The sequence below is a fragment of the Emydura macquarii genome, unplaced genomic scaffold (assembly GCF_026122565.2).
Source record: "Emydura macquarii macquarii isolate MOO-44397 ecotype Brisbane River unplaced genomic scaffold, CSIRO-AGI_Emac_v2 contig_2481, whole genome shotgun sequence".
NCBI classification, from domain to species: domain Eukaryota; kingdom Metazoa; phylum Chordata; order Testudines; family Chelidae; genus Emydura; species Emydura macquarii.
Window position 1 is genome coordinate 20,070 of NW_027132618.1, and position 20,085 is coordinate 40,154.

A 20,085-nucleotide genomic window follows, 5' to 3' on the forward strand; every position below is an offset into this window, starting at 1 on the left:
AAAAACCATCTGACATCAGGTACCAGCATCAGCCTAAAAAGCTTCAGGAAAACAAATTGGCTGTTGTAAATCAGGGCAGTAATACCAAAAGGCATTAAAAAACTTGGCTTACCCATTGGATTGCAAGCTCTGAATGCACATGCATTACAACTTTTTTCTAATGCCCTTAGAGAAAAAGGGATTTCCCTTAATTATAAGCTTTGCATTCTGGCTTTTTCTGTTGGCAGCTCCTAAAAAGCATGATTTTCCCCTTTCCTATCACAGCTGAAACACATTGCTTGTTTCCCTTTATTCACTTCAGAGCTGCAGTCATATAGCTCTAATCAAGTTTAAGAGCTTTTTTTGTCTTGTTTTAAAGACTTTTTATGAGTTCTTTCCCTGAATCTAATTCAGATAAATGTTCAAACCAAACAAACTCAAAAGGAGAGGGGGGAAAAAAAGATTTTCCCAACATCCCCTTGGACCACCTGGTGGGGTCTTTAAAAGAGTGAAGGAGGCACATGCCTGAAACTTAGAGGGGATCCTTCCAAGCTGCCAAAACATCAGCACAGCTAGTGTCTGTCACAGGTAAGAATAATTATCTCACTGCTCTTGGTTTTATTACATGGCTTGCTTTTTAATTCAGCAAGCACACTTTCTACCAAAACTGTTGGTAGTAATAACACTTTCCTTGTACAACTTTATGCTTTTGAGAGGTTTTAAAAACATCAACTAATTAATCTCGCTGTGTACTTGAGGATAGTCAAGTATTATCAGTCCTCCTTTTCCAGAAAGGGAAGCTTTGACTCTCTGTGGCTCTGTTCCTTGTGTCTATAGTAAGAGCTGGGGATAGAACTCCGATCTTTCTGGCAACCAGTCCTTTGCTCAGGTTACTATATCTGCTTCTATCCATAGATTCCTGTGTTCATCTATTTATCAAATCTTTATTATATTTCCAGTTTGGGAAATGTGTGTGAGTGAGAGAGAGTGAGTGTGAATGAAAGGGTGAAACAAGTTAGATCCACTTTCTCTCCACCCACACAAAACTCAGCAAATATGTTTAGTTTGCTTTACATGCTCAGGGCAAACGATTTTATAATGCTGATGTGATGGCAGGGGAAGAAGTTCTGACTTTTAAAAGATTTTATAGGAAAGCAGTTAAGATATTTTTGAGGTAGAGAGTGGAGAATGATTCTTCATTATAAAAACACTTTTAAAGCATTCTACAATCTGAATCAGAGAACTGAAATCTGGCATGAAAGTAGCTTTTTGGAATGTGGTTTTCTTCTAAATTCATTGTGCATTTAAGGCAGTCAGTGGGCCATGGGTGTCTGGGGGTGATCTAGCAGCATATTGAAAAGTGAACTGAAGTTGGCATGAGCTGAGAGAAGCTCTCTTTGCGTGTCCTGGCCTTAGTTTATGGGAGCTGTAATTGGGGGTGAGGTTAGGGTGACCACATAGCAAGTGTGAAAAATTGGGACCAGGGATGGGGGGGAAGAGGGGTAATAGGTGCCTCTATAAGACAAAGTCCTGAATATCAGGACTGTCCCTATAAAATCAAGACATCTGGTCACCCTAGTTGAGAGGGTCCTCCTGAGTGAGAGCCTCTAAGGTCTGCAGAAGGGGTAGGAGCAGGAGAAGACCTGAGTACATCAAGGAAGGAGGGGTCTTAGGAAGCCATTGATAGTGAGAATGGACTTCAATGGAAAATGTTTGTGACTTTATATGCAAGGATCATAAAAGTTTTAAGAGCACCAGGCTCTTATTGCTTCATATGAAGGGGAAAAAACAACCAAACAAACTTACATAAGGTTCAAAGTTTTCCATGCAAACCCACCTTCAATTTTAATGGTCCCTCCAGCTCCTGGGCCCCCAATCTTCATTCTCCTAAATTCTTCATTCTCCTGTAGACTTGCTAAAGAACACAGAAGGTTCTTGCTTTTTGTTAGCAAGTCAGTGAGGTTGCTGCTGTTCTTTGGGACCTATAAGCTTGTTCTGGTGGGCTTGGACCTCTGAAAGCAGGTGATCCGTAGCTCCTAATAGAGGCTGATTTCTGTACAAGTGTACCCAAGGACATACTCAAGGGGCTAACCTGGGCTGCCAGCTTCTCTGCTACTGTTATTTGAGCTAGCAAGGGCCCCCACATGGGGGAGGGAGGTGGGTACCCTTTACCAGGGCCCCGAGGACCTGGGGGGGGGCCCTGCCCAGGCTGCAAACCCCATGGGTATGTGTGTGGGAGGGGGCCTGTGTTACAAGTTTCTACTGGGCTCAAAAAATTATGCTTGGGCCCTGGAGCTAGCTACAACAAAGCTCACTTGGGTAGGTCAATTTCTAGAGCAGACCTAACCTTAGGAGCCCTGCAAATGTGTGGGGCAAGGCATTTAAGTGGTGACTAGCAAAGTAACTTCACATCCTGAAATTTCTCTTTCCTGGGGATGGAGGAGAGGAACTTCCATTAAAAATGTGTCTAAAAGTTGCACATTTAAGTGTGTTCATACCCGGAATGAAAATGTTATAGGTGTATCATTTGAGACACAGAAACTATATCAGTAGGTAGAAGAGGCTTCAGTTGTACCAGGGGCTGACTGTAAGAGAACTATAATTATTATTATTTATTGTTTGTACTGCAATAATGTTCAGAGGCCTCAATGAGGACTCAGAACCCAGGGTACAGGGCTCTGTGCAATCCTATGGAATGTCATTGTCCCTGTCAGGGGAGCTGGCCATTCTCACATCTCCCTGCAGGATTGAGATTTTTATGCACAGGACATACCTTTACTTACATGAGCAAAGCTACTCATGCGCTTAACCAGGGGCTTGATGGGGCAGACACTTAAGGTGCAAGAAGTGAGAGTAACCGAATAGTGGGAGGGGAGGGTGTGGAAAGATATGGCTAACGGTAATAAGATTATGCAGTTATTTATGGACCAGCAAAGTGCACAGCCTGAGTCCATGAAATAACTGGCTTTCTTTCTATTTTAATTAAGCCTCTGCTTGTTTCAGTTTTTAAAACACTTTTGTCAGTGAGCAAATACATTATAAAAATAGTAAAAATCTTAATCACAATTATCAATAATCAGCAATCGGATATTGGGCTGATTAAGGGGCACAGCAGGTACTTGTCACTTTAAATATATATCCTTTAAGGATAATATCCACTTACCTTCTGCTACAGGAGCAGTGAGGTGGGACCAAATATGCAGGTGAACTCAGCACCCAATGTGGGGCCTTGCCTTTTGTGCCTAAAGGGGAGATGAGGTCTCTTGAAACTTTAGCGATCAGTCAACAAATGAGAGATACTGAGCAAATAGTAGCCACAGAGCTTCTGGGGGAATTCCATGTGGTGTCTGTAGCCATTTAAATGCGATGATTATGGCTTCAGTGTACTGCACATTTCTAGCAGTCTTTTGTCTGCAGGGGCAAAGTCATTTTGTGAGGCAGGGCTTGAGCAGCATGTACTGTAGAGAGGAGGAAGGCATTGTGCTTTTCTTTGGATACTTTATTTTTGTTCTTTCTTGTTTGGCTTGTTTCTCTTAATCTCAAAATGGGTTATTCAGATGAAAAGCATACAGTGGTTCAATGTCCATGGGAAAAACCTAACCCTTCAGGCTGCAATTAAGGTATGCCAAAAACTCCGGGGAATTAATGGAGCAGCTGCATCCTGAATAGGAACTTTCACTATATAACAAAGTGACGGTAAAGGGAGTTTGGAAGAACTTTCTGTTCCTGGGATCAGTTTTGTGTAGGCTTATTATGATCGTATAAAACATCACAGTTCTACCTAGGAGAAATTAATGTTCAGTGTAATTGAACAATTCTGTTAATATGTCTGTGTTCTGCTTGGAAGTCAATTAGCTCATTGTACTGACATACAGGGAGGAATCAGACTGGTGCCTGTCAGGTTTCATTTTCATAAGCTCTTAGAAGATACCCAGCTTCAATCTTTCACGTACAGAAGGGGGGTGAATTTCAAATACACTAGCAAACATTAATTGTACTTCAGACCCAAGAAGCTTGAAAAGGTCAGACTAATCAAATCCGACACCACTTAGGTGGGCTGGGTGGCTCAGTTGATTTACATTATATAGTCTTTACTATTTTCTGTTCAAACATGGCTGCATTTCTAGATTGTACAAGTGTATTTTGAACAGCTGTATTTCCAATTGACTATCTAATCAACATCGGCCTGGCTATTCGATTCGGATACAAGAGTTCTAGTGAGGATATGTTTTTGCTAGCACAGACAATAACAAATTAGTTTACATTACAGAAACCATTTGAAACAAGGAATTTTTTTTGAAGTGCCACTTTAGTCATTGTTTTTATACCGACCTAGATAACTTCTTTTTAATTCTTACAGTGAAATGTAAATCTCATGCTCCACATTACACTAAATGCCAAACTAAAATCCCTTGCATACAATGTTATAAATTACCCAAGGCAATTTAATATCAGTCTGCAGAGTACTACACAGTAGAAATCCAAAACCAGACTCTGCAAAAATGGTCACTAATCATGAGAAATCTATTTTCCAAGCAAATTGGGAGGAATCTTGAAATCTGCTTAATTACAGCTTCTCATCTTTAATTAGACATTCAGCACATAAGGTCTCATTCGTAAAGGTTCTACTTCCTGTTTTTCATTTAAACTAGCATAAATGTATGAGCTTATTTTTAATAAACAGTTTAATTATGGATGCATGAAATGGTTGTCAACCTTGTATGCTAATATGCAAACAATTCATTGGCTACCCAGTTATTTCCATTAATACTATGGGATTTATTGTTGCCATATCCTGACTGAGGATGAATCTGACAGATTTAAGCTTTATTTAGCAAATCCCTTTCCATTCAGAATCTAAAGCTCCTTGTACTTGGCAGTCAGTGTCCAGAAGGCAGCTTGTTTAGCAATGCATATGGGGAGCACCACTGGGAGTGAATAGCATAGGAGGAGCCAGGCATGGAAGGGGTACAACAGGGACCTGTCACATGTATCTAAAGCATGGCTTTATTTTCAGATATGAGTAATGTATTTGTATGACTCATTTATTTCATCATTTGAGCTTAGGCTGTTTATAGTTGTATGTAAACTGCAAAAGCATTTCCTTAAGGGTCCAAATGAAAATTCAAGCACTTCTATGATCCAAATGTCAATAAATGTTTAAAATATTGTGAAATCCTCACTAGTCAATAATTACAGTTAAGCTACTTTAAAAGAGAGTAGCATGCTGGCAGGGCATTTTCTGTACAGGATTCTTGGGTTTGGATTTGGGTTTGGTCCACCAGAGACTGGATTTATTAACCTTATGGGCATTTGGGAAGGGGATGGGTAGATGGGATGGGGTTGTTGATGAACTTCCTTGTTTAAGGGGTGAATTTGGGGCAATCTGATGAATGTTAGCTTTAAATTTTGGTATGAATAGTCTTAAGTTTTTTGTAGAGTACTCTAAGAGTAGGATGGGTGTGTAGCTAATCTAACTAATGCATGGATTTTAGTAGTGGTTACAATTTTTAAAAATAACAGAGCAGGTTTAAAAATGTAAGAACTTGCTTATAGCTATTTTACACAGATGGGCACTCTTTCCGTGTCATGTACTGCTTATTTGGGCCTGATCCTGTTAGATGCTGAGCATCTGCAACTACAAGTGGAGTCCACATGAATTGCAGGGGCTCAGTACCTCTTGAGTCGCACCCTCGTCATTTATGTTGTGAAGGTCTGGCACTGATTATTCTTGGTGTTGAAAAATCCATACAATAATACTTAGCTCTCATATAATGCTTTTCATCCATAGTTCTTAAAGCACTTACAAAGGAGGTCAGTATGCTTATCCCCATTTTGCAGATGAGAAAACTGAGGCACAGAGCAGGGAAGTAACTTCCCTGAGGTCCTCTAGCAAAGCAGTGGTAGAGCCAGTAAATGCACCCAGGTCTCCTGAGTTCCTACCCACTAGGCTACACTGCCTCTTCTGTAAACTAAGATGGGCATTTCATGCTGCCTAAATAATAATGCTGATGCTGTCACCTTCCAGTGCTCTCCTTAAACAACTGTAATAAATAACAAAGTAATATGGAGACCACTGTAACATTCAGAAATGAAACACTGACAAATTCTCCCAAGTTGCTTCTATACCCTAGTGATAGTAATATAATTTATTGGCCTATTATCCAGTATGGGAGACATTTTTGCAGTGTCTCATGCCTGTTTTTGCTTGTTTTAGAAATATTGATAGAATTCAAATCCTTCAAAAGAAGATACCATGTGTTTTATAGCATGAACAACAGGATATGTATTGTATGACTATATTTCCAATTTGTAAAATTCAGTCCTACAACACTGAATACATGCAACAACACCTTGTGGTAAATGGTGCTAGTTTAAAACCGCTACTATTATTTCAAAGGTTAAGAATTTAAACAGTATGGCCCTGCAGATAGGGCTAATGTTTTTCTGTCCCATTAAACTAGGTAGGACGTGCATCCCTGATTGTAACTCCACTGAACACAGTGGACTTGCACTGAAGTTTACCAGGGATGAATTTGACCTCCTGATTTTTAACTAGATCCATTTAATTTTTTTGCAATGTGTATAGTGCATGGAGAGTCAACTTGCATATTTTAAAAATAAATGCAAATCCCTCTTTTAGTGTTTAATGAAGTGCTCAGGTATTTATACAGACAACTGTATAGATTTTTAGTGTGTGTAAATAAAGGGAAATGGAGGTAGGTAAATAGTAGAAAAACAGATTTAGTGTACTGTGTTGTTATACACAACAACGTAAGTGACTCAATGAACTACTGGCACTTTCTGAACCCTTTTGGAACAATACAGGTACTCCCTGATAATAAGGTACCTGTTAGCAAGTACTAATGATCATGAACTCTGATAGTCAGAAAACACTCATGGCATCATGGGGTGGCCTGTCCAGAAGAAAGGCGTTAGGTCACTTATGCTGCATACACAGCAAACTGACGTAACCAGATGAAAAGGCATGAATGTTGGATGCAGTGAACTGACCTCTCTTAGGAAAAGGCCATGTGGGTTGCAGGCACCGTGGGCCAACCGATTTAGGGGAAAGGCCACAGTGGCTACACCATCTAGCAGCCCCTTTATGAACGCTTTTCTCACCTGCTTGGATAATACTTTTACAGGCTTTGGGAATATTTAAGTATATCACAGCTATACATGTACAGCACCTTGGAATGCATGTGGATAAAGTGCAGCTATCAAACCAGAGGCAAAGCGCTTCTTACCTACTCACATGGTGTATTACCTGTGGCCTTTTTATAGAACATTTAGCTGCAGCATTAGTCTTCTAAGTTCAAGGCAAGTCTTTGACATTTCCTTTTTACCCTTCTTCACATTCAACTGGCTTCATCTATGGCATCTTAATCAATGCTTTGTCCCATTTTAACTATTGTACAGAACCAAAAAAACATTAAATAAAGCAGTGAGGATACTAAACTCCTGTGGCATTTCCAAAGGCAGCATCAGCTGACACTAGGCAGCATCTAGCGTTTCCAAAGGCAATGTCCCTGTGAAGCTAGGCTACGAATACTGTAAGAAATTAGATGGGAGGGCTGTAAGCACTTCAGGGCAGAGACCATGTCTTTGTATGTCTCTGGACAGTGTCTAGTGAAATGGGGTCTCAACCCTGATTTGGGCCTTTGGATGCTAGTGCAGTATAAGCACATATAAAATAATACTGAACACATTATGACTAGCACAGGTGTTTGTGTATTTGTGTATTTGTGATGCTTTCATAAAACCGCATTGACTAGTTCCCAATTATCTGTGTGGTGGTATAATCATATGGTACCCTGGGCTATGATCAGAACTTCTTCGTATGGGAGTCTAAAGCTCAGAACCTACTACAAGATTTTCCTTACTCTACTCTTCTCAGTTTGTTCACTTAAACTACATCTACCCTGCAATAAAAGACCCACAGCATGGCCGTGGCTGGCCTGGGTCACTTGACTCCGGTTCAGAGGGCTCGGCATGCAGGGGCTCAAAATTGTGGTATAGATGCTCAGGCTTGGGCTGGAGCCTGGACTTTGAGACATGGTGAGGGGGTTCTCAGTGCATAGCTCCAGCCTGAACCCTACTATCTACACTGCAATTTTTAGCCCCACCACTCACGTCAATTGTCCCAGGCTTTGAGACTCAGTGCTGCAGTTTTTTTTATTGAGGTATAGACACACCCACACTGAAGTTAGTCTTTCAGAGGCATAGAAGCACATTCTAAGGGTATTTCTGCAGCCATATTTGTTGCCAGTAAACCATAGGTGTGTACTCCATAAGGTGACAAACGATAATTGAAGTGGTGCAGCGATGGGTAAAGTCTGCATAATCTGTTCATCTTTTAAATGCACAGCTATCTTTCCAGTAGACTCAGAGGTGTGTAAAAGTAACTCTGCCTTTATACTGAAAAGAGAATAAAATGGACACATTTAACAGAGGGCAAGAGAATGACAAGTGCAGTGACACATTTTCAGGGTCTAAAATATAAATGGATTTTCAAAAGCTGATCAGACTTTCCTTTCCTGAACCATTAGAGATGCTACTGTCAGTTTGAGAAGTGTAGTGAATTTGTGCAGGTTGTAGGAATTCGTACTGAAGATTAAACAATCAATCTGTTAAGTAATTCCCATCTTCCAACACCAAGTACCCTGAAGGATTTTTTTTTTATGACGATGTGCAGCGATTTGGGTCCTAATATGATGTGTATTGTGGAAGAGTCTAGACTCTTTCCTGTGAAAAGTAAAGGCCCATTTCCTCAGCTTTTCTGATTAGGATACATTGGTGGGGGAAGTAGGGATCTGGTGACAGAGTTGCTGAAGCTGTGGTGCATGGAAGGGTCTTTCGCCAACCTTTCCGTTGCTTTGAAGACTGGTGTCAGTAAAACTAGTGCTGCTTAGGAACAGGGAAATGGTGCACCTAGGCCCAAATCCCTCAAAGACGACCGCACCCAGAGTTCCCCATGGTGCATAGGGTTAGGGTATGATTTCAGTACACATTGGTGAACCCTGTGACAGTTGGCAGTTCTGTTTAACTGGGTTTCATGCTGGCATTTTCCATGCCATCCTCTTTTCTTCCTTTGAAACATGAGTTCCAACAAACTCAAAGCAAAATAGTCAAATTTGCTGAGTTGAACCAGGCTTTGACACTAGATCGTAAACCAGCCCAGTTCATATAAAAAATGTGCAAACACTTTGAACTTCATCTGAGTTGGTAACAAAGCCTGAAAGTGGGTGAACCTGATGTAATGTTTGGGTCTGGTTAGGAATGGCTCACAAAGCAGTGAGTGACTCTTCTCTCTGTTTCTGGAACAGATGATGGCACCCATCATCTTTCTCTGTTGTCTTTTCTTGCCAAGTTTCTTCTTTCAACTCTCTGCATATTTTATATTTACTCTTCCTAATATTTTTTAAAGGTAGCAGGATTCCTGGGGACAGTATTAGAAAATGAAGGTTTTAGGTTTATTCCATATAAAATAGAGACCAATAATTTCTTTAGGCCAAGAGATGAGAGGTTAAAGGTTTCTTGGCTTTTAGAGAAGCCTTCAATTTTGTTTTTATTTTAAAAAAGAATTTGATTAAACTTAAATTGTAGGTGTTTTGGTGAGTGAATAAAGTAGAGGTGAGAGGCAGGATGGCCCTCTGGTTGAGACACTGAGCTTGGTCTCCGGAGATCTTGATTCAATACTTGTCTTTGACACACATTTTCTGTATGACCTTGGGCAATCACTTAATCTTCCTGTTTCTCAGTTTCTTGTCAATTAAATAGGAAATATTATCCGTTTCTTCTCATCACTCTGTCTTGACTATTTAGATTATACGTTGATAGTGGCACAGTTATTTGTGTACCCCGCCACTCCTCTTTCATTTAGGTCAGTGTTTCCACTCTGTGGTCAGTGGATCACTTGTTAGTAATCTGCAGATGCTAACTCCTTATCTCTATCCTCTATGCTGCATTTGTAGACCGCTAAATATATTTTAATTGCTTTCCTAATATTACTTGAGTTATGCTGTAGTTGCTGCAGGGTTGTTATTTGTTCAATGGAAGGGGGAGTGGTCCACACTATGGAAAAGTTATGGGAGCATCTTCATTTGGTTTCAGCCTAGTTTGGAGGATGGGGGTTCAGAGGGCAGCTTGTCTGTCTATAAAAGTCATGTGTAATAAGGAACATAAGCCCTGTCCTGGGACTTTGCAGGAAATCATCACAAGCTGAGGTAAGTGGAAAGAGGCTTCTGTGACCCAGTCATTCAAGTATGCACATTAGCACTGTAAAGATCTTCAAGTTCTTAACTTTTTTTCTTCTTCTGCCTGTTTGTTTTTCATGTATTTTTTTTCTCCTTTTATAATAAACCCTATGTTCATTAAATACAAATGCCCTGCCTTGCTGGTGAAATTCTAAAAGAGCAACGCAGGACACTTGCACCTAATGGCACTGTACTGTGAGAGGCAGATGGCATGGCCTAAGGGTATCTTGCAGTTGGTCAGGCATGTTGAGATTCCCTGTCCCAATCTATCCCTTATTTAAACAACTGTTGGTATTGACAGTCACTATCCTCGCTTAACCTGAGACATTTAACTAAATAAACTGAGACTAAGGCCCAGATCCTGTCCCAAAGACCTTGCTTTCTAAGGCCTTGATTCTGTAACATGTTACATGTGGGTAGACCTCTGTGCCAGAGCAGAATAATTTTACAGCATTGGGCAAAGATTTTTTTGCCCAGTCAGTGGAAGGAAATAGCAAGTAGTAATGCTCCAAATGAAGACATGAGGGATTTTTCCTGCAATTGTGGAAAAGGCATATTTGGTATGAAGTGTGGGGGAATTGGAAGCAATTCCTTGTTAGTTTAAAAGAAGAAAATCCTTTTCAATTTTTTGGGGAAGTGAGCACATACGGTGCCAGATATGCATCATTATGTATGTCAAGGCTATAACCTGTGTAGCTCCAGTAACATGTCTGGCAACTGCTCTACAAGTGTTAACTCTCTCAATCACCTCTTTGAGTGGTTTTCTTTTTCTTTTCTTTAAAAGGTTAAATTCTCTCCTGCTCCATCTGACTTGGTTTAAAATTGCGTAGCAGAAAACTGCTACAGAAACATTAAAGAAACATACACCGGAGAAAACCTGGGATAAAGATTGACTGATACTGTGGTGATGGATGCCATAGAAAATCCCTGGGTAGATATAAATGGCAGAGAAACTCATGAGAGGGAGCAGTTTGTTTCTCTAACAGAGAACGCTTTCCTAGCTTAGTCTCAGACTCCAGTGGAATCCTGTGGAAGGATGACTTCAGCACCTTTGGTGGCAGGGAGGGGGAGCCTGTTTTGAGCATTTCACTCTCACACAATACTATAATTAAGCAATGACACTGATAACTGCCAAAGCTGACGCCAATACAGGTTGTGCTTTTGCTTTTAGGGATTGTGCATGCTGAATGGCTGCAATCTGCTGTCCATAGCTTTGGATTTTTTCCCTCCCCTGACCTCACCCCTGAAATCTCATGCATCTCCAGTCTGATCTGAGAGCCCCATTCCCTTGTGTGTATCTTTTGTTTCCTCTTTTTAATGGCAATTCCCTGCCCTTTGGTTCTGATGCTCTTCATGCGAAATTAATTCCAAGGCTGTCTTGAAGGCGGTCTGGATGAAATTTCTTCTGCATCATCCTTTTGGGTATAATTGTTTATGATGTGACGTCAGTCCAATTGATTTTTCTCTTGAATGGCTGAAAGAGAGAGAGAGGAGGGATCAACAGACACAAATGTGAAGCCAAGCTTACAGCCTCTCTGTTTTCCGAGAGATACAGAAACTGACATTCTGAATGCATGGATATTATTAGAATTTAATTGCACCGAATGCAGGGAGCCATACCATGCTAGTAAAATCTGATTTATTCAGATTTAAATTTTTTTTATTTTATTTGTTTTGCAGTCCTGCTTATGTGCACACTTCACGACAGAGCCCTGTCTTAATCTGACAGTGGCTGATAATTAATCTTGTTCACCCAGCTGCTGCAATAGGATTATAAAGAAGGGAAGTGCGTCACACGGTACGAAAAGGGGTTATGTGTTTGGTGAAAGTGGGGGGAAAAATGGGAAATGGGTTCTTGTGTTCTCGAGGGGTATTGTGTCAGGAGATGCAAGCAAGCTACCATGTGATGAGGTACAGAGCTAGAGGGATTGGCTGAGATGCTGGCATACGTGTGAGCCAAGCCAGCTCTCTTTCTCTCCCTTTCTCTTTCAGCATCCTTCTGTGATCCTGTAGGTGATATAGATACAGCAGTATCCATGGCCTGTTTTTTGCCTTAGCACTCTTTTTCATTTTGCTCTGGCTGCTGTACAAATCGGGGATCTAAGGCATTTATTTTAAGGACTTGTATTAAGCATCTGGTAACTGGAATTGTATTTTCCTGTATTTTTTCAGACTCCTTGGAAATTGAGGAATGCAATTCTGCCACCATGATGGAAGGTAGGTTATTTTCTGAGTATGTCTTGCGGTATTCCTAGAGTTTTAAAAGGGGTGTGTGTGTGTGTGTGTGTGTGTGTGTGTGTGTGAAGCTTTTCAGAACTGGCATGTTGCAAATGATATAATATACAGCATGTTAGACTATTGCAGTCAAATCCTCAGTACTGCGTGTGGTGTTCAAGATGTGTACATTTCAATTTAACCCAATCCTCTCAGGGTGATAAAACAGAAGCATTTACAATGGTTCATGGTCGTGTAGAAATGTCCTAATCACAAAATAAATGTGAATATGGGGTACTTTGCATTAAAATCCTTTGATTAAGTGTTCATTTTTATGGAAATTCTCTTCCTGAATTTGACATTGACAGAAGGCTGGTCATTGAAAATGTTGCCCAGATCACATTTTGTAGGTTTTCTTTTAAGCTTTATCAGGATAGGATTTTGTTTGTCCACAATCTAATTTTAAGGGTATGTAGCTGAATTGTTTGAGGGGGACCAAATGCATTTGAACCCGAGGTGATATTTGCCATGAAGTATTTGCAGGCTTTTAAAAATTATTTTAAAATTATTTTTTATTTACTTAAGACTCATTGGAAAGAAATGAAAGGCCAAAGGAAATGTGGCCTACTAAGGGACATTAGTTACTTATAGGAATGTCATAAAAGATGCAAATCTGGGCATATATGGCAAAAGCCTCCTGTTGTTTCTTGAACATATTTCAACCTGTCTTTTTTTTTTTTTCTCAACCATATGTACAGCTGTTTTTATGTTTTAACGAGCAAGATGCTAGGAAAAGGAACTTTAAAAAAAAATACAGAGTATATACTTCATGGTTGTTAAAATCAGATTTCTTAATCATTTTATAATTCCTCAGATGATGACAGGAAGGGACCACCTTCAATACAGTAATATGATTAGGCTATATATCAGCAGCTGTACTGAGACTGCAATTCTTCTGGTTTTCACACCATACAATGGTGCAAAAATGCTGGCCTCTCTAAAGATGACAGGCAGGATTTTGAACCTAGAATAGGTTTAACTATAAAGACTACAATCTGCTATAGTACTCAAATCAACTATGAAAATAGTTATGCTGTTATCTTGCATATTGGACAAATCTTAAGGATTGATTTTTTAAAATATTTATTTTGAAATTTACAGAAATTAGTTGCTATAGGGTGTATTGAATTTCACATTACCATTATTTTGTTCCATTACTTCATTTTTTGGTATTTAGTTATTAAAAGAATAAAGGTTGTCTGATTCTTTAACTTTAAAATATAGAGACAAACTAGTATCAGGTATAATTTTTCAAAAACACAATCTTTAATGGCCTGAGGCTCAAATACCTTCCATTACCTCAAATTCATCAGTGGGGATGGTTGGGTTTTTTGTTTTTTGCAGAGAGAGCAGAGGTGTTTGGTAGTAAGACACATGAGCTGATGCAAGATTGAAAGGAACACTTTACATTTAGATAATTTGCTGTTTACAACATGTGTATTTCACAAAAATGTGTCTTAATTTCAAAAAGAATTCATAGAAATAGAAGTTGTTCAGTTTTACTATTTTCCTTGTACTGTTTAGCAAATCCCATGATTGTCCTTTTTCCCCCCTGGCTATTTGTCTAGTGAATTACATGGCTAAAGTGTGTTCTCTGGAGATGATACACTAATGTGACCCTTTGATTTCCCCTTGCAGTATAGTCCCCTATGTCATCACAGAATGTCAGTCAATTCTGATAAGCTTAACTATGTGCTGCCTAAACTAGAGTGAGGAATTAAACAAAAGTGGGTATTGAGCTTTATGGACAGCATTGCTATGGATTTAAAAGATGCATCTTACACAGGTTGCTACCTTGTGTGCCTTACAGGGAAAAAAGAAATTACACTGTAAATATTCAGGGGGTTTGTTGAATCTATTGAGAGAAGAAATAAGCTTTTATAAAACAGTTCTGCATTTAAAAGAAAAAGGAATTACAATGGCAAGTTTCCTATGTTGAATGTTTGTGACTTCTTATTACATTGCTTAATGTGTTTTTCAATTATCTTAATGGTTCAGGAAACCTTGAAAGGAGGCAACACAATAGAATTAGTGAATAAAATCATTGACAAGTGTGATTAATTTTTAATAGTTTAAAACGAGTTCTGTTTAAGGAATACAGCAACAATACAAGCAACACCCTAATTCTGAATACCACCATTTTGCAAATACTTTAAGAATGTTCTGGTACTAAGACATAAAGTGTCATTGTCAGGTGAAATTTGACCCGAAATTTAGGTTTTATAAAAGCAAGCTTTTTATAAAACCTCTAACCAAGCTGTTTCCTTAAACTACAACTTTTATTAAAGTTCTTTTAAGTTCTCTGCAGTGTTTGCTACCAGAACACTGTTTAGTGTCTGAGAACCTGAAAGAGAGGTTAACTAGAAAGAAAAGTGAAATTTCCTAATCTGTTTTTATTCTCCAAAGTGGGAAAGGTGTGGAGAATAAATGAGGATCACCATTAGCTGATAGCCTCTGGATTTAAATATCTGGGAGCTTAATGTTCTTGGCGGATGTTCCTGGGCTCTAACTTCTTTTTCCTCTACCAGAATGACAGAACCTCATTCTCTTGACCTTTTTTGGTACATTGTCAGACTCCTCTTCTGAATGTTGAGTGGGTGGCTTGCTGGATTTTTTGTTGTTGTTTTTACAAAAAAACCCAAAACAGGAAAAGTTGTATTTGTATGTATTTTAATCATATTTATTAACTTTTTGCATTTGTGCCTGATGTGATAGGGTACCTCTGATATATCTAAAAATACACAAGGAAAGGCACATATATTTTATAGTATGCTTAAAAATCATAATGCACATTGTAAAAAGCAGCCACAAAAATCAACATGGCAGCTGTCTTCAGAGAACAGTGGATTCTGAACATTTGCCATAGAATGTCTAGAATAACACAAATCAGACTGAAGAAGAGCTCTGTGTGGTTCAAAAGCTTGTCTCTCTCACCAACAGAAGTTCTAATAAAAGATATCACCTCACCCTCTTGCCTGTCTAATATCCTGGGACCGACACAGATACAACTACACTGTATACAGAAGTAAATCTGTCTTATACACCATTAATAATTAATGGTGTATAATGTATTATTTAATATTATGATGTATAATGTAAATGGTATATAATGTATTATTTAATATGCCTTAGTGCCTACCAGAGGCCAACCAGGCACTGTACAAACATGTAGGAAAGGACAGTCCTTCTCAAAGAGCCTATAATCTCCTATAGTTCTAAAATGTTGAGGGAACACAGACCTGTAACAGAATTGTATCGTGTGACCTAACTAGGTCTTGTATTCAAATGACTAGAAAACAGGTATGAAAATCTACCTTCTCAACAGTATTTGTTATAACTGCTTGTTACACATCATAGAGATTTGTTAAGTAACTCTGGGCCTGATCCTGCAACCCTTACTCAAATAATCTGATGGGATGGCATAACAGAGGTTAATTGTGTGCTCCCTTTTCTCATAGTACAAGAACAAGGGAACATTCAATATAATTTAAAGGAAGTGAATTCAAAATAAATAGGAGGAGGCATCTTTACGCAAAGCATAATTAACCTGTGGAATTCACTGCCACAAGATATCATTGAGACTAATAGCTCAGTAGGGTTCCAGAAGGATTATCCATCTATATGGATAATGAACACATCCAGAGTTACATTAGGCCGAATAATTATTTTACGAGAGAGAGAACTTCATGGTTCAAGGAATAAACCAGCCCCTCCCTGCAGAGAGTGAGGGAAAGACTTCCCCTCTGGGCATGTTATTCCATAATTGTCTATTGCAGAGTTTCTTGCACCTTCCTGAGGCATGTGGCACTGGCCATTGTCAGAAATAAAGTAACTACACTAGATGGATGTATCCAGTACGTCAAGTCCATTGTTTCATTGACTTCAATGAGATTATGTATGTTGCAGCACTTTTGCAGAACCAGACCCTATATTTGTCATGCTGAATATACAGAATTAGGACTACAGGTAACTGACAGTGGTTAGTAAATTCTCGCGTTGGCTATCAAGAGGAAAAGCAAGAATGATGGTTTCACTATATTCTTAGACATTGATGCTTTATTGTTCCATACGTGAATTCCTTAATACTAGCAATTCTAAGGACTCTTACATGGAAGTGTTTTTATGTACATTTGCTTTGTTCAGAAAACTACATAACACAAAGCAGTTTGGGATGATGATTGATGCAACAAGTTCAGGTGGTGATAGCAAAAGCTGCCTGGAAAAGGTGTAAACCGAATCAGGAATGGTGACCAGTAGCAGAACAATTGTGTAAGCCAGTGTTTCTCAATTTCTTTCCACCCATGGAACCCTTGCGCGCCCATGCCATGCCCTGGGAACCCTTGCACAACCATGCCATACCCTCGGAACCCTTGCCCGCCCATGCCATACTGTCCGCCGAAAAGTCAAGGAAATCTTCCTCTTTTCGGCGGCGCGGTGTTTGATTGATTCGGCGGCGCACTTTCAGGGCCATTTTCGGCGGCCCCATCAGCTGCTCGGCGGCCCCATCAGCTGCTCGGCGGCACCGGATTTTTCTCACATTCGGCAGCGCGGTACACTTTCTTCGCAGAACCCTTATGCTCAGCCCACGGAACCCTAGGGTTCCGCGGAACACGATTTGAGAACCACTGGTGTAAGCACAAGCAATGGTTTTCACTATTTTGCTTGGCTGATAAGTAGTCAAATGCTTTTTGGGTTTTACAGACAGGTTGGATGATATTGCTAATAGGGACATTTGTAGTTACGCATACTAAGATATAAAGGGATTCTTTTTCTAGCTTGCTAGTGCACGATTGATAGGAGCTGCAGTATCAGACTCTATAATTTCATAAATACATATACAACATATTAAATACTAATAAAACGTCCAAAGAGTAGGTTTGTTTGGTACTACAATCTAAAGATCCTATACCCCTTGATTTAAGGGAATGTTTGGAAGTGGATCTATATCCAGACTTTGTTTCATGTCCATTTGTGTTAGAGTGTTGAAAAACAATTTGTTCACAAATAATGTCTATATTCTGGCACCTTACTGTTGCTACCGACTATTGTATGTTACTCCTAGATCGTCTACAAAGATATTCGAGAATCACACTGTACTTTAGGTTTATGCATTTGAAGCAAAATCTTTGTTCCTTGTTAACGTGGCATTGAATCTGGATGTGCACGCTCTCTAAACTACCGTAGAGTGTTTGTAGAAGCATCAGCTGTTTAAACCAGCCTTGTAAACAATATTTTTACTGGTTGTGAGCATGTAGCCTTTGTTTCACAAATGGCTTGATCAGTCACCATCCAAATTAATAGCTAATTATGTTCTGGAATGTATAATTTTGGTCCATCTCTCCCACTTTTAGAAAGGATGGTAAAGAGAAGTCCTTCGCCCCGCCCCTCCCCCCCCTTCCATTCAATAAAGATCCTGCTTTCACAGGCAGATACATACCTAAACTTCTAGTGTGAGGGGATATTGCTCTTTTAGTCATTGCATCCCTAGGGTCAAATGTATTCAACAAAATATATCCAGGTTGGTCTCCCTCTGAATTGGAACATCTCCAAATTCCGCGTCTGTTTTGGCTTTGATGTTCTAAGTCAGGTCCGATATAAAGATACAGTAGGCTTGAGCCATGAATTTGGTGTGAGGGGATGGTTAGTTACGATATTCTGGATTAGGCCCACTAGGTACAGTCCTGAGGAAATAACATAAGTTCATATAAAATAATTCTGCTTCTAGAGGTTACCCAAGTGGTGTAAACTGATTTCCCTGCCCTCCCCCCCATATTTTTGTAAGGAAAAGACAAAGTCAACTTGCTGGTCCTCTCTTACATATGTAGTTGAATCCTTTCACTGTCTTTCTGATCCCCTCCAAATCAAAATATTGACTCCTCTAGCTAACCCAGTAGCTTGGCAGACAATCAACCTACTGTAGTAAGGGGAACACATTATTCACCACATTGGCAGAGAATAGGAGCTTCTTTTGATGTTTGATGGAGCAGCACCACTCTGTTCTGAATCCTCATTTCCACTCTTTCTTCCAGCCCCCATGTATGCACATATCCCATTCACCTTTGCCAACGATACTGTACTGCATGTAACTCATGGGAGCAAGGGGTGAAATGGGTTATTGGGCTATAGGGTCATGAAGAACCTTCAGGTTTTAAAATCCTGAGGGGACCCCCCCCCCCCACCTCTGTCAAAATATGTGACTGGGGTCAGATCTTCAAAGTGTTGCCCACCTGCAATTACCATTAACTTCATTGGAAGCAGCTGGTCCCCAGCACTCCTGGGGAGCAAGTGCAAGGTGGCCACACAAAATTAATGAGCACTTTTGAAAACATTGGGCCTTAAGTTTTGTGATTAAGTAGCAGGAGAAGTGTGTGTGAATAAAATCTTCCTTGTGGATCTGGGGCTATCATCTCCCCATCAGAACATTACAATCTGGGAGGCTGGTTATATTTCAAAGGCTTCAGAAGAACTGTCATGAGGTAGGGATTAAAGTAGGCCCTGGCAGGTATGGGTTCACCAGAGAACTAGGAGATAATTTCCAGGAGAGGCAGAGAAATTCATCCCCAATTCTAACACTGTTCATTCTGCTTGCAGTGAACTTGATGTTGATCATAGTTGTTCAGATAGGTGAATGTATCCTAGTAAATCTGACTGAAATGTAATTCTTTGTTTAAAAAGTATTAAAGATAGGGTCAAAATGCTTCTGGGACTGGCAATTCAGGAATTTCAGGCAATTCATCTCTTGCTGGTTAAATTTAGTATCTAAATCAGCATGCTGACAATTTATATATCTAGATTGCTGATTTAATCCCAAAAAATATTAAGACCGCAAAATCTCTTCAGCATGCATTGCACCTAAAGGATGGATATAATGACAGAAGCAAGCATAATGCAGCAAAATCCATTGTTTGTCCTTCAGGCAAGACAGCATTATGCAAACCTAACGCTTGAGGTAATGCAGCTGATAGTATAAAGTCCACATGGATAGTATCCCTCTTGTGGTGTATTCTCTTCTCCAGCCAAAATGGTGCTGCTACCATATCTTTATTTGCTGTCCTTTGTAGAGCATGTCATGTTGTTACTTTTATTCACAGTTCTTCAATTTTGAAGACTTTGTGCCCTTCTGAAACCTGCGGGGTTGGCTTCTGTTAGAGGTTAGGTAATGGACTTGATTGGCCAATTTTGAGCTAATATGACATATGCTATATCCTTGCGTATAACTGAGGCTGGCCTAGACTATACTCGATTCCATTCACAGCCAAATAAGATGGAAACAGTATGACTGGTAAAATGCCCTATGGAGAATCTAGATTCTTTATACTAGCACCCACACCACAGTATTTGAGCAGCTGAAATACATTGATGAATCTAGGCACACTACTCCCGTGAGGTAGGAAAGTTTTATTCCCATTTCATCATTGGGGAACTGTGTCCCAGAGATTGTGACTAGTTTAAGATTATACAGGAAATGTGTGGCAAAGTCAGGAGCTCTGATTGTCTGAGTCCCAGAGCAGTGCCTTTACTCTCAAGACCATCTTTCTGAATGCTTACAGCTAATTCTTTTTTCGAATGACCA

General features: G+C 39.7%; 1 protein-coding gene across 1 annotated transcript in view; it reads left to right on the forward strand.

Annotated features, from left to right (window-relative positions):
- Window positions 1-343: 343 nt before the first annotated feature.
- The window catches only part of SGIP1 (SH3GL interacting endocytic adaptor 1), a 168,623-nt gene continuing 148,881 nt past the window's right edge, over window positions 344-20,085 (forward strand). Inside the window, exons 1-2 of the mRNA XM_067563332.1 lie at window positions 344-567; window positions 12,411-12,455. Coding sequence (XP_067419433.1) covers window positions 12,446-12,455 — 10 coding nt within the window. The 5' untranslated portion in view covers window positions 344-567; window positions 12,411-12,445. The remainder of the gene's footprint in view (window positions 568-12,410; window positions 12,456-20,085) is intronic.